The sequence below is a fragment of the Oncorhynchus nerka genome, linkage group LG27, assembly GCF_034236695.1.
Source record: "Oncorhynchus nerka isolate Pitt River linkage group LG27, Oner_Uvic_2.0, whole genome shotgun sequence".
NCBI lineage: Eukaryota > Metazoa > Chordata > Actinopteri > Salmoniformes > Salmonidae > Oncorhynchus > Oncorhynchus nerka.
This window is the reverse complement of record NC_088422.1, coordinates 99,219,792-99,233,860: the sequence shown is the minus strand read 5'-3', so window position 1 is coordinate 99,233,860 and position 14,069 is coordinate 99,219,792. Positions and strand designations below refer to the sequence as shown.

At 43.9% G+C, this 14,069-nt stretch overlaps 1 protein-coding gene across 1 annotated transcript in view; it reads right to left on the bottom strand.

The window, feature by feature from the left end:
* LOC115128114 (C-myc promoter-binding protein-like) overlaps window positions 1-14,069 on the bottom strand; it is a 137,599-nt gene that overhangs the window by 100,595 nt on the left and 22,935 nt on the right. The window contains 5 exon segments of the mRNA XM_065012440.1: window positions 1,044-1,219; window positions 2,621-2,765; window positions 4,307-4,365; window positions 4,924-4,990; window positions 5,766-6,049. Of these exon segments, the coding sequence (XP_064868512.1) occupies window positions 1,044-1,219; window positions 2,621-2,765; window positions 4,307-4,365; window positions 4,924-4,990; window positions 5,766-6,049 (731 nt within the window).

The window sequence follows — 14,069 nt, the reverse complement described above, 5'->3', positions numbered from 1 at the left end:
CTGTCTCAACTGGGTTACAGCCCACCTTGAGGAATAGACTGTCTCAACTGGGTTACAGCCCACCTTGAGGAATAGACTGTCTCAGCTGGGTTACAGCCCACCTTGAGGAATAGACTGTCTCAACTGGGTTACAGCCCACCTTGAATAGAATAGACTGTCTCAACTGGGTTACAGCCCACCTTGAGGAATAGACTGTCTCAACTGGGTTACAGCCCACCTTGAGGAATAGACTGTCTCAACTGGGTTACAGCCCACCTTGAGGAATAGACTGTCTCAACTGGGTTACAGCCCACCTTGAGGAATAGACTGTCTCAACTGGGAATAGACTTACAGCCCACCTTGAGGAATAGAGGAATAGACTGTCTCAACTGGGTTACAGCCCACCTTGAGGAATAGACTGTCTCAACAGGGTTACAGCTGTCTCACCTGGGAGCCCACCTTGAGGAATAGACTGTCTCAACTGGGTTACAGCCCACCTTGAGGAATAGACTGTCTCAACTGGGTTACAGCTCACCTTGAGGAATAGACTGTCTCAACTGTATTACAGCCCACCTTGAGGAATAGACTGTCTCAACAGGGTTACAGCCCACCTTGAGGAATAGACTGTCTCAGCAGGGTTACAGCCCACATTGAGGAATACTGTCTCAACTGGGGTTACAGCCCACCTTGAGGAATAGACTGTCTCAGCTGGAGATGGTGTTTGTGTCAGATGAAGCTGTGCTTACTGGGAGATGGTGTTTGTGTCAGATGAAGCTGTGCTTACTGGGAGATGGTGTTTGTGTCAGAAGAATAGACTGTCTCAACTTACTGGGAGATGGTGTTCAGCCCACCTTGAGGAATAGACTGTCTCAACAGGGTTACAGCCCACCTGTCAGAAGAAGCTGTGCTTACTGGGAGATGGTGTTCGTGTCAGAAGAAGCTGTGCTTACTGGGAGATGGTGTTCGTGTCAGAAGAAGCTGTGCTTACTGGGAGATGGTGTTCGTGTCAGAAGAAGCTGTGCTTACTGGGAGATGGTGTTTGTGTCAGAAGAAGCTGTGCTTACTGGGAGATGGTGTTCGTGTCGAGGTCGACACAGCTGACGTCCAGCGGGGGGTCGTAAAGGTCAAAGTAGCGTGAGTCGACCCCCACAATGAAGGGGCAGGGGGCGGAGAGGACCCCTGCCAGAGCCAGCGGGCACAGAGGGATGTACGGACACGGCCAGTGGAATGGGAAGATCATCTGAGGGGGAGAGACAGAGAGGGAGGGAGGTCAAATGAGGAAACTGAACCTTTAAAACTACTGTCAAAATCTAGAGACATTACCAATACTGCAATTGTTAGCTACTACTAAAAATACTAACAAACTACCATAGCTAATTATTTAACTTCTACTATCAAACTGCCATAGCTAATTATTTAAACTACTTACTAAAACCACAAGCTACTACTAAAAGTCCTAAATAGTGTTAAACAACTGATATCTGAGGTACTATAGTGTTAAACAACTGATATCTGAGGTACTATAGTGTTAAACAGCTGATATCTGAGGTACTATAGTGTTAAACAGCTGATATCTGAGGTACTATAGTGTTCAACAGCTGATATCTGAGGTATTATAGTGTTAAACAGCTGATATCTGAGGTATTATAGTGTTCAACAGCTGATATCTGAGGTACTATAGTGTTCAACAGCTGATATCTGAGGTACTATAGTGTTAAACAGCTGATATCTGAGGTATTATAGTGTTCAACAGCTGATATCTGAGGTTCTATAGTGTTAAACAGCTGATATCTGAGGTACTATAGTGTTAAACAGCTGATATCTGAGGTTCTATAGTGTTAAACAGCTGATATCTGAGGTACTATAGTGTTAAACAGCTGATATCTGAGGTATTATAGTGTTAAACAGCTGATATCTGAGGTTCTATAGTGTTAAACAGCTGATATCTGAGGTATTATAGTGTTCAACAGCTGATATCTGAGGTTCTATAGTGTTAAACAGCTGATATCTGAGGTTCTATAGTGTTGAACAGCTGATATCTGAGGTATTATAGTGTTAAACAGCTGATATCTGAGGTATTATAGTGTTGAACAACTGATATCTGAGGTATTATAGTGTTCAACAGCTGATATCTGAGGTACTATAGTGTTCAACAGCTGATATCTGAGGTATTATAGTGTTAAACAGCTGATATCTGAGGTACTATAGTGTTGAACAGCTGATATCTGAGGTACTATAGTGTTGAACAGCTGATATCTGAGGTTCTATAGTGTTCAACAGCTGATATCTGAGGTATTATAGTGTTGAACAGCTGATATCTGAGGTATTATAGTGTTAAACAGCTGATATCTGAGGTATTATAGTGTTGAACAACTGATATCTGAGGTATTATAGTGTTCAACAGCTGATATCTGAGGTACTATAGTGTTCAACAGCTGATATCTGAGGTATTATAGTGTTAAACAGCTGATATCTGAGGTATTATAGTGTTAAACAGCTGATATCTGAGGTACTATAGTGTTGAACAGCTGATATCTGAGGTACTATAGTGTTGAACAGCTGATATCTGAGGTTCTATAGTGTTCAACAGCTGATATCTGAGGTACTATAGTGTTAAACAGCTGATATCTGAGGTACTCACAGCCACCAGAGCCTCAGTGACACTGGTCAGCACAGCGGGCCGTAGAGAGTGGACCAGGATCTTATGTTCTGTCACAGCAAACACCAGGAGCGTTATAGCATTCTCCGGACCGAGGTTCTGCAGCAGTATGGAGAACCGACCACCACTGGAACACAGCCATAGAAGAGATTAACACTACATCACTATCATAACACATACATTAACCATACCATAACTAATAGCATCAATTAACCATACCATAACTAATACCATACATTAACCATACCATAACATATACCATACATTAACCATACCATAACATATACCATACATTAACCATACCATAACATATACCATACATTAACCATACCATAACATATACCATACATTAACCATACCATAACTAATACCATACATTAACCATACCATAACATATACCATACATTAACCATACATTAACCATACCATACATTAACCATACCATAACATATACCATACATTAACCATACCATAACATATACCATACATTAACCATACATTAACCATACCATAACATATACCATACATTAACCATACCATAACATATACCATACATTAACCATACCATAACACATACCATACATTAACCATACCATAACTAATACCATCAATTAACCATACATTAACCATACCATAAATAATACCATACATTAATCATACCATAACTAATACCATACATTAACCATACCATAACTAATACCATCAATTAACCATACCATAACGTATACCATCAATTAACCACACCATAACTAATACCATACAATAACCATACCATAACTAATACCATAAAATAACCATACCATAACCATACAATAACCATACCATAACTAATACCATCAATTAACCATACCATAACGTATACCATCAATTAACCACACCATAACTAATACTATACAATAACCATACCATAACTAATACCATAAAATAACCATACCATAACATATACCATACATTAACCATACCATAACATATACCATACATTAACCATACCATAACATATACCATACATTAACCATACCATAACTAATACCATCAATTAACCATACACTAACCATACCATAACTAATACCATACATGAACCATACCATACATTAACCATACCATAACTAATACCGTAAAATAACCATACAATAACCATACCATAACTAATACCATAAAATAACCATACAATCAATTAATCATACCATAACTAATACCACGAACTTCACCAGAAGTCACCAAACCTTCGTCCAATTCTTTAAACCAATCTGAAGGCATGTTTTGGAGTTCCTCAAGGTACTGCTATAGGACCACTACTGTTCTTATTATGATATACAGGTTAAAGACAATTGAGTCATGGATTGTGTATGTGTGCCATTCAGAGGGTGAATGGGCAAGACAAAAGATTTAAGTTCCTTTGAACGGGGTTATGGTAGTAGGTGCCAGGCGCATCAGTTTGAGTGTGTCAAGAACAGCAACACCGCTGGAGTTTTCACACTCAACAATTTCCTGTGTGAATCAAGAATGTTCCACCGCACAATGGACATCCTGCCAACATGGCACAACTGTGGGAATCATTGGAGTGTAAAGTCCATCCCCCGACAAAAGGGGGAGGGGGGTTGTGCAAGTCAATATTAGGAAGACGTTCATAATGTTTTGTACACTCGGTGTATATGATACCTGTCTTACCTGAGTGGTAGAGGGGATGACACAGGCTGGCTCAACATCAGGCTGTCGTGAGGAGAGAGCTGGGGAATGTCAACACATTACCAGAGGTATAGTGTGGTGGGGACAGGTCTGGCACAAAATGGCTGCCGCACTTCATTTAGCAGATGGCTGTTATCAAAGACTCCCATATAACCGGTACTGTCTCTGTTGCCAGAGATTGGTGCTAGAAGGGGGTATAGTGTGGTGGGGACAGGTCTGGCACAAAATGGCTGCCGCGCTTCATTTGGCTGTTATCAAAGACTCCCATATAACCGGTACTGTCTCTGTTGCCAGAGATTGGTGCTAGAAGGGGGTATAGTGTGGTGGGGACAGGTCTGGCACAAAATGGCTGCCGCGCTTCATTTGGCTGTTATCAAAGACTCCCATATAACCGGTACTGTCTCTGTTGCCAGAGATTGGTGCTAGAAGGGGGTACGTTACCTCAATACAATGTAAATACCTTTGAGAAAAACAGTATTAAAAGAATGATGATTATGATCAAGACAGAGTCAGACATGGTTTAGTCATGAATAGAGACACACACTGACAGAAACCATAAACATAACATAGCAGCCAGCACTATGGATGCCTTAACTCACCTGCACCAGTATCCTGGGCCTCTGAGAGGAGGGGAAGGGGACCTTGTGCATGAAGTGGGAGATGTGCCTGACAGGAAGAAGAAGAAGAAGAAGAAGAAGAAGAAGAAGAAGGAGAAGACGAAGGAGAAGGAGAAGAAGAAGAGGAAGGAGAAGAAGAAGGAGAAGAAGAAGAAGAAGGAGAAGAAGAAGAAGAAGGAGAAGAAGGAGAAGAAGAAGAGGAAGGAGTAGGAGAAGGAGAAGAAGGGAGGAGAAGGAGAAGGAGAAGAAGAAGGAGAAGAAGAAGGAGAAGAAGAAGGAGGAGGAGAAGAAGAAGGAGAAGAAGAAGGAGGAGGAGAAGGAGAAGAAGAAGAAGGAGAAGAAGAAGAAGAAGAAGAAGGAGAAGAGTTACAGGACATGTGGCCAGAAATAACCCTGAGGAGGTGAGCATAATCTGTCATCACACCGTCTGGGACAGGAGGGGGGTAGATTTACATAGAGTTCTGCCACTACACTGTCACCTGACCATCACAATGCCCTGTTGAACTGTCAGCAAACACTTGATCTAAACATAGCCTCTGGTGTTTATTTAGTGGACTGGATACCATTTGGAATTGTTAAATATTCTAGGGAGTGTGTCTACAGTGTATCTATGTACAAAGTGCCTGGGTATGGTGCCTGTCCTATACAGAGCTGTCAGACAACACAGGCAGTGTCATACAGGGTCACTGACAACACTGTGTACTTATAAAGGACCGTGGCTCAGCATGGTCCCTAGCAACACCAAGGCCAATGGGTTCAAGTGCTGCAGTTGATACCACAAATGTCTGCTGTGTCCTAATATATATTATTCACACGGTGCTCACTTCTCGATGGGCAGGGTGTGAGGTCCAGAGATGGAGTATCGATAGAGGAAGGTGAGGAACTTGCGGAAGGCGTCAAAGAAGGGCCAGTGAGACAGCAAACAGATGCACTTGTTGGTGTGTAGCGCTCTGGGGCCCGGAGCTGGGGTGGAGGGGGAGGTGGCTGGGGATGAGGCTGGGGAAGAGGGCCCGTGGTCCAGCCCCGGCAGACCCAGCTGAGAGCGCTGCTGGTCGGTCAGACAGTCCTGGGAGTAGGGCTCGTAGAACTGGATGGCTGCACCGTACACCTGAGATGAGGAAACACACAGATACACGTCAGGATGGATCCATTAGTACATAGAGGTAGGGGCACATTGGTATCTGTTGCCATACAGCTGACTGGAACCAGAGAACGTCAGTCGAGTGGAGGGAGGAGCTGGAGGGAGGAGTGGAGGGAGGAGTGGAGCGAGGAGCAAAGGGAGGAGTGGAGGGAGGAGTGGAGGGAGGAGTGGAACGAGGAGTGGAGCGAGGAGCAGAGGGAGGAGTGGAACGAGGAGTGGAGCGAGGAGTGGAGCGAGGAGCGGAGGGAGGAGCTGGAGCGAGGAGTGGAACGCGGAGTGGAACGAGGAGTGGAGCGAGGAGTGGAGGGAGGAGTGGAGCGAGGAGCAGAGGGAGGAGTGGAACGAGGAGTGGAGCGAGGAGTGGAGCGAGGAGTGGAACGCGGAGTGGAGCGAGGAGCGGAGCGAGGAGTGGAGCGAGGAGCGGAGGGAGGAGTGGAGGGTGTCCAATTTGACTGGAGTGCACACTTCATGAGCTCAGGGCGTGCCCGGGCCAGAATGCATTTGTATAGTCTACTTGTGTGCTGCTACAGCCCCTTGCTTTAGCTATTGTCATGGAGTTCACTAAATATTTTCATAAAGAAACTGATAAAACACCCAGGTGTTAAATCAAGGTGACTTACAAAGGAACCAAGAGCAAGAGAATGAGTGTGGTGATGTAGTGTCCACAACTAAAGAAGTGAGAGAGTGTGGTGATGTAGTGTCCACAACTAAAGAAGAGAGGGAGTGTGGTGATGTAGTGTCCACAACTAAAGAAGAGAGGGAGTGTGGTGATGTAGTGTCCACAACTAAAGAAGTGAGGGAGTGTGGTGATGTAGTGTCCACAACTAAAGAGAGGCAGTGTGGTGATGTAGTGTCCACAACTAAAGAAGAGAGGGAGTGTGGTGATGTAGTGTCCACAACTAAAGAAGTGAGGAAGTGTGGTGATGTAGTGTCCACAACTAAAGAAGTGAGGGATTGTGGTGATGTAGTGTCCACAACTAAAGAAGAGAGGGAGTGTGGTGATGTAGTGTCCACAACTAAAGAAGTGAGGGAGTGTGGTGATGTAGTGTCCACAACTAAAGAAGTGAGGGATTGTGGTGATGTAGTGTCCACAACTAAAGAAGTGAGGGAGTGTGGTGATGTAGTGTCCACAACTAAAGAAGTGAGGGATTGTGGTGATGTAGTGTCCACAACTAAAGAAGTGAGGGAGTGTGGTGATGTAGTGTCCACAACTAAAGAAAATAGGGAGTGTGGTGATGTAGTGTCCACAACTAAAGAAGTGAGGGATTGTGGTGATGTAGTGTCCACTACTAAAGAAGAGAGGGAGTGTGGTGATGTAGTGTCCACTACTAAAGAAGAGAGGGAGTGTGGTGATGTAGTGTCCACAACTAAAGAAGTGAGGGATTGTGGTGATGTAGTGTCCACAACTAAAGAAGTGAGGGAGTGTGGTGATGTAGTGTGGTGATGTAGTGTCCACAACTAAAGAAGTGAGGGAGTGTGGTGATGTAGTGTCCACTACTAAAGAAAAGAGGGAGTGTGGTGATGTAGTGTCCACTACTAAAGAAGAGAGGGAGTGTAGTGATGTAGTGTCCACAACTAATGAAGTGAGGGATTGTGGTGATGTAGTGTCCACAACTAAAGAAGTGAGGGAGTGTGGTGATGTAGTGTCCACAACTAAAGAAGTGAGGGATTGTGGTGATGTAGTGTCCACAACTAAAGAAGTGAGGAAGTGTGGTGATGTAGTGTCCACAACTAAAGAAGTGAGGAAGTGTGGTGATGTAGTGTCCACAACTAATGAAGTGAGGGAGTGTGGTGATGTAGTGTCCACAACTAAAGAAGTGAGGGATTGTGGTGATGTAGTGTCCACAACTAAAGAAGAGAGGGAGTGTGGTGATGTAGTGTCCACTACTAAAGAAGAGAGGGAGTGTGGTGATGTAGTGTCCACTACTAAAGAAGAGAGGGAGTGTGGTGATGTAGTGTCCACAACTAAAGAAGAGAGGGAGTGTGGTGATGTAGTGTCCACTACTAAAGAAGAGAGGGAGTGTGGTGATGTAGTGTCCACTACTAAAGAAGAGAGGGAGTGTGGTGATGTAGTGTCCACTACTAAAGAAGAGAGGGAGTGTGATGATGTAGTGTCCACAACTAAAGAAGTGAGGGATTGTGGTGATGTAGTGTCCACTACTAAAGAGAGGGAGTGTGGTGATGTAGTGTCCACAACTAAAGAATGACGGTGGAATCTGAAAAGACACCTATCCTGAAAGCATGATGGTGTACTGTGTGCACATGATAACAGACAGGAACGAGGTGGGTAGATAACTATGTCATTGTAGCAAAGCATTTATATACAAATAAAATCTGATCTCTTAAACGTTTCTTTCATTGTTGTTCTATTATCTGTACAATAGGTCATCGTTGATTTTGGCCCAATAGGCCTGGCATATTACCTCTTTCAGGGAGCTTTCCGGTTTGATTGGGTTATTTTGCCTAAAAACCTTAAGGCCTACCTATAGACAAATGTCAAAACAACTCCGCATCCCTGCCCAGCCTGGCAAGAGTGGACCGAAGACACCCTGTCTGGCTCCTGACCTAGTGTTTATATACTGTTTAATATGACATGTAGCCTATTTAGAGTGTTAAAATACTGTTTAATATGACATGTAGTCTATTCAGAGTGTTAAAATACTGTTTAATATGACATGTAGTCTATTCAGAGTGTTTAATATGACATGTCGTCTATTCAGAGTGTTTAATATGACATGTCGTCTATTCAGAGTGTTTAATATGACATGTCGTCTATTCAGAGTGTTCAATATGACATGTAGTCTATTCAGAGTGTTTAATATGACATGTAGTCTATTCAGAGTGTTTAATATGACATGTAGTCTATTCAGAGTGTTCAATATGACATGTAGTCTATTCAGAGTGTTTATATACTGTTTAATATGACATGTAGCCTATTCAGAGTGTTTATATACTGTTTAATATGACATGTAGTCTATTCAGAGTGTTTAATATGACATGTAGCCTATTCAGAGTGTTTAATATGACATGTAGTCTATTCAGAGTGTTTAATATGACATGTAGTCTATTCAGAGTGTTTAATATGACATGTAGTCTATTCAGAGTGTTTAATATGACATGTAGTCTATTCAGAGTGTTTAATATGACATGTAGTCTATTCAGAGTGTTCAATATGACATGTAGTCTATTCAGAGTGTTTAATATGACATGTAGTCTATTCAGAGTGTTTAATATGACATGTAGTCTATTCAGAGTGTTTATATACTGTTTAATATGACATGTAGTCTATTCAGAGTGTTTAATATGACATGTAGCCTATTTAGAGTGGTTATATACTGTTCAATATGACATGTAGCCTATTCAGAGTGTTTATATACTGTTTAATATGACATGTAGCCTATTTAGAGTGGTTATATACTGTTTAATATGACATGTAGTCTATTCAGAGTGTTTAATATGACATGTAGCCTATTCAGAGTGTTTAATATGACATGTAGTCTATTCAGAGTGTTCAATATGACATGTCGTCTATTCAGAGTGTTTATATACTGTTTAATATGACATGTAGTCTATTCAGAGTGTTTAATATGACATGTAGCCTATTCAGAGTGTTTAATATGACATGTAGTCTATTCAGAGTGTTTAATATGACATGTAGTCTATTCAGAGTGTTTATATACTGTTTAATATGACATGTAGTCTATTCAGAGTGTTTAATATGACATGTAGTCTATTCAGAGTGTTTAATATGACATGTCGTCTATTCAGAGTGTTCAATATGACATGTAGTCTATTCAGAGTGTTCAATATGACATGTAGTCTATTCAGAGTGTTTAATATGACATGTCGTCTATTCAGAGTGTTTAATATGACATGTCGTCTATTCAGAGTGTTTAATATGACATGTAGTCTATTCAGAGTGTTCAATATGACATGTAGTCTATTCAGAGTGTTCAATATGACATGTAGTCTATTCAGAGTGTTTATATACTGTTTAATATGACATGTAGTCTATTTGAAATGATGAGCGCTTCTTACATTCAACATTTCACCAAATCATATGGTCTGGTTTTTAGCAGAGCGGTTGGAAAGGACATGTAGGGGTTTAGCATGTAGTCTATTCAGAGTGTTTATATACTGTTTAATATGACATGTAGCGATGAGACGGTCTGGTTTTTAGCAGAGCGGTTTGAAAGGACGTGGAGCGGAGCTCTGCGAGCGATGAGACAGTCTGGTTTTTAGCAGAGCGGTTGGAAAGGACACGGAGCGGCGCCCCGTGAGCGATGAGACGGTCTGGTTTTTAGCAGAGCGGTTTGAAAGGACGAGGAGCAGCGCTCTGCGAGCGATGAGACGGTCTGGTTTTTAGCAGAGCGGTTTGAAAGGACGAGGAGCGGCGCTCTGCGAGCGATGAGACGGTCTGGTTTTTAGCAGAGCGGTTTGAAAGGACGAGACATGAGCGTGTTTATATACGCTCTGCGAGCGATGAGACGGTCTGGTTTTTAGCAGAGCGGTTTGAAAGGACGTGGAGCGGCGCCCCGTGAGCGATGAGACGGTCTGGTTTTTAGCAGAGCGGTTTGAAAGGACACGGAGCAGCGCTCTGTGAGCGATGAGACGGTCTGGTTTTTAGCAGAGCGGTTTGAAAGGACGAGGAGCAGCGCTCTGTGAGCGATGAGACGGTCTGGTTTTTAGCAGAGCGGTTGGAAAGGACGAGGAGCAGCGCTCTGTGAGCGATGAGACGGTCTGGTTTTTAGCAGAGCGGTTTGAAAGGACGAGGAGCGGCGCTCTGCGAGCGATGAGACGGTCTGGTTTTTAGCAGAGCGGTTTGAAAGGACGTGGAGCGGCGCCCCGTGAGCGATGAGACGGTCTGGTTTTTAGCAGAGCGGTTTGAAAGGACGAGGAGCAGCGCTCTGTGAGCGATGAGACGGTCTGGTTTTTAGCAGAGCGGTTGGAAAGGACGAGGAGCAGCGCTCTGTGAGCGATGAGACGGTCTGGTTTTTAGCAGAGCGGTTTGAAAGGACGGGGAGTGGCGCTCTGTGAGCGATGAGACGGTCTGGTTTTTAGCAGAGCGGTTGGAAAGGACGAGGAGCGGCGCTCTGCGAGCGATGAGACGGTCTGGTTTTTAGCAGAGCGGTTGGAAAGGACGAGGAGCGACGCCCCGTGAGCGATGAGACGGACCTCCGACCGCTCACACTCTGACTGGAAAACATACATGAACCACACAGAGTTAGTCTTGTAATACTTGTATCTAGTGCACCATAATCAACCATTAATCACCGTGCTTCTCAGTGAAACTTAAATAAGAATCAGGGTTTTCTCTGGATAAAAAAGGGACTTAGGTGGTGGGTGTGGCCGGGGGCTTGGCAAGGAGCCAATTTTTGGACTTAAGAGGCCCGCCCAATCATTTTCTATGCAGACAAATCCCTGAGCATTTAAAAAGCAATACATATATCTGACCTTGTACCAGCTAGGTTACTCTCTCTCTCTCTGTGTTTTTACCTTCTCTCTCTACACATTCTAAATCTAGCCTAAATCCTAGAGACAAACACAGAGCAATTTGATTCCTGGAAACCCAGTATTATGCTCTTAGAGACAGATCACATAACATCATAATATACAGTCTGTGGATCACAGCCAAAAGGCTTTTCTGATCTCCTACAGTGTTTAGGTCATTTTCTAACTGTTCCCAGAAGAGGGTATAGTCAGGTAACAGAGGGTATAGTATAGAACAGCTTTCAGTCAGAGGGTATAGTCTAGTACAGAACAGCCTTCTGTCAGAGGGTATAGTCTAGTACAGAACAGCCTTCTGTCAGAGGGTATAGTCTAGTACAGAACAGCCTTCTGTCAGAGGGTATAGTCTAGTACAGAACAGCCTTCTGTCAGAGGGTATAGTCTAGTACAGAACAGCCTTCTGTCAGAGGGTATAGTCTAGTACAGAACAGCCTTCTGTCAGAGGGTATAGTCTAGTAAAGAACAGCCTTCTGTCAGAGGGTATAGTCTAGTACAGAACAGCCTTCTGTCAGGGGGTATAGTCAGGTACAGAACAGCCTTCTGTCAGAGGGTATAGTCAGGTACAGAACAGCCTTCAGTCAGAGGGTATAGTCAGGTATAGAGCAGCCTTCAGTCAGGGGGTATAGTCAGGTACAGAACAGCCTTCTGTCAGAGGGTATAGTCAGGAACAGAACAGCCTTCAGTCAGGGGGTATAGTCAGGTACAGAACAGCCTTCTGTCAAAGGGTATAGTCTAGTATAGAACAGCCTTCAGTCAGGGGGTATAGTCTAGTACAGAACAGTCTTCTTTCTGTCAGAGGGTATAGTCTAGTATAGAACAGCCTTCTGTCAGGGGGTATAGTCTAGTACAGAACAGTCTTCTTTCTGTCAGAGGGTATAGTCTAGTACAGAACAGCCTTCAATCAGGGGGTATAGTCTAGTACAGAACAGCCTTCAGTCAGGGGGTATAGTCTAGTACAGAACAGCCTTCTGTCAGGGGGTATAGTCAGGTACAGAACAGCCTTCTGTCAGAGGGTATAGTCTAGTATAGAACAGCCTTCAGTCAGGGGGTATAGTCAGGTACAGAACAGCCTTCTGTCAGAGGGTATAGTCTAGTATAGAACAGCCTTCAGTCAGGGGGTATAGTCAGGTACAGAACAGCCTTCTGTCAGAGGGTATAGTCTAGTATAGAACAGCCTTCAGTCAGGGGGTATAGTCAGGTACAGAACAGCCTTCTGTCAGAGGGTATAGTCTAGTATAGAACAGCCTTCAGTCAGGGGGTATAGTCACTAGACTATACCCCCTGACAGAAGGCTGTTCTATACTAGACTATACCCTCTGACAGAAGGCTGTTCTATACTAGACTATACCCCCTGACTGAAGGCTGTTCTGTACTAGACTATACCCCCTGACTGAAGGCTGTTATATACAGAACAGCCTTCTGTCAGGGGGTATAGTCTAGTATAGAACAGCCTTCAGTCAGAGGGTATAGTCTAGTACAGAACAGCCTTCTGTCAGGGGGTATAGTCTAGTATAGAACAGCCTTCTGTCAGAGGGTATAGTCTAGTACAGAACAGCCTTCTGTCAGGGGGTATAGTCTAGTATATAACAGCCTTCTGTCGACAGCCTTGGTTTCTCAAATGATTGCCTCGCCTGGTTCACCAACTACTTCTCTGATAGAGTTCAGTGTGTCAAATCGGAGGGTCTGCTGTCCGGACCTCTGGCAGTCTCTATGGGGGTGCCACAGGGTTCAATTCTTGGACCGACTCTCTTCTCTGTATACATCAATGAGGTCGCTCTTGCTGCTGGTGAGTCTCTGATCCACCTCTACGCAGACGACACCATTCTGTATACTTCCGGCCCTTCTTTGGACACTGTGTTAACAACCCTCCAGGCAAGCTTCAATGCCATACAACTCTCCTTCCGTGGCCTCCAATTGCTCTTAAATACAAGTAAAACTATATGCATGCTCTTCAACCGATCGCTACCTGCACCTACCCGCCTGTCCAACATCACTACTCTGGACGGCTCTGACTTAGAATACGTGGACAACTACAAATACTTAGGTGTCTGGTTAGACTGTAAACTCTCCTTCCAGACCCATATCAAACATCTCCAATCCAAAGTTAAATCTAGAATTGGCTTCCTATTTCGCAACAAAGCATCCTTCACTCATGCTGCCAAACATACCCTTGTAAAATTGACCATCCTACCAATCCTCGACTTTGGCGATGTCATTTACAAAATAGCCTCCAATACCCTACTCAACAAATTGGATGCAGTCTATCACAGTGCTATCCGTTTTGTCACCAAAGCCCCATATACTACCCACCATTGCGACCTGTACGCTCTCGTTGGCTGGCCCTCGCTTCATACTCGTCGCCAAACCCACTGGCTCCATGTCATCTACAAGACCCTGCTAGGTAAAGTCCCCCCTTATCTCAGCTCGCTGGTCACCATAGCATCTCCCACCTGTAGCACACGCTCCAGCAGGTATATCT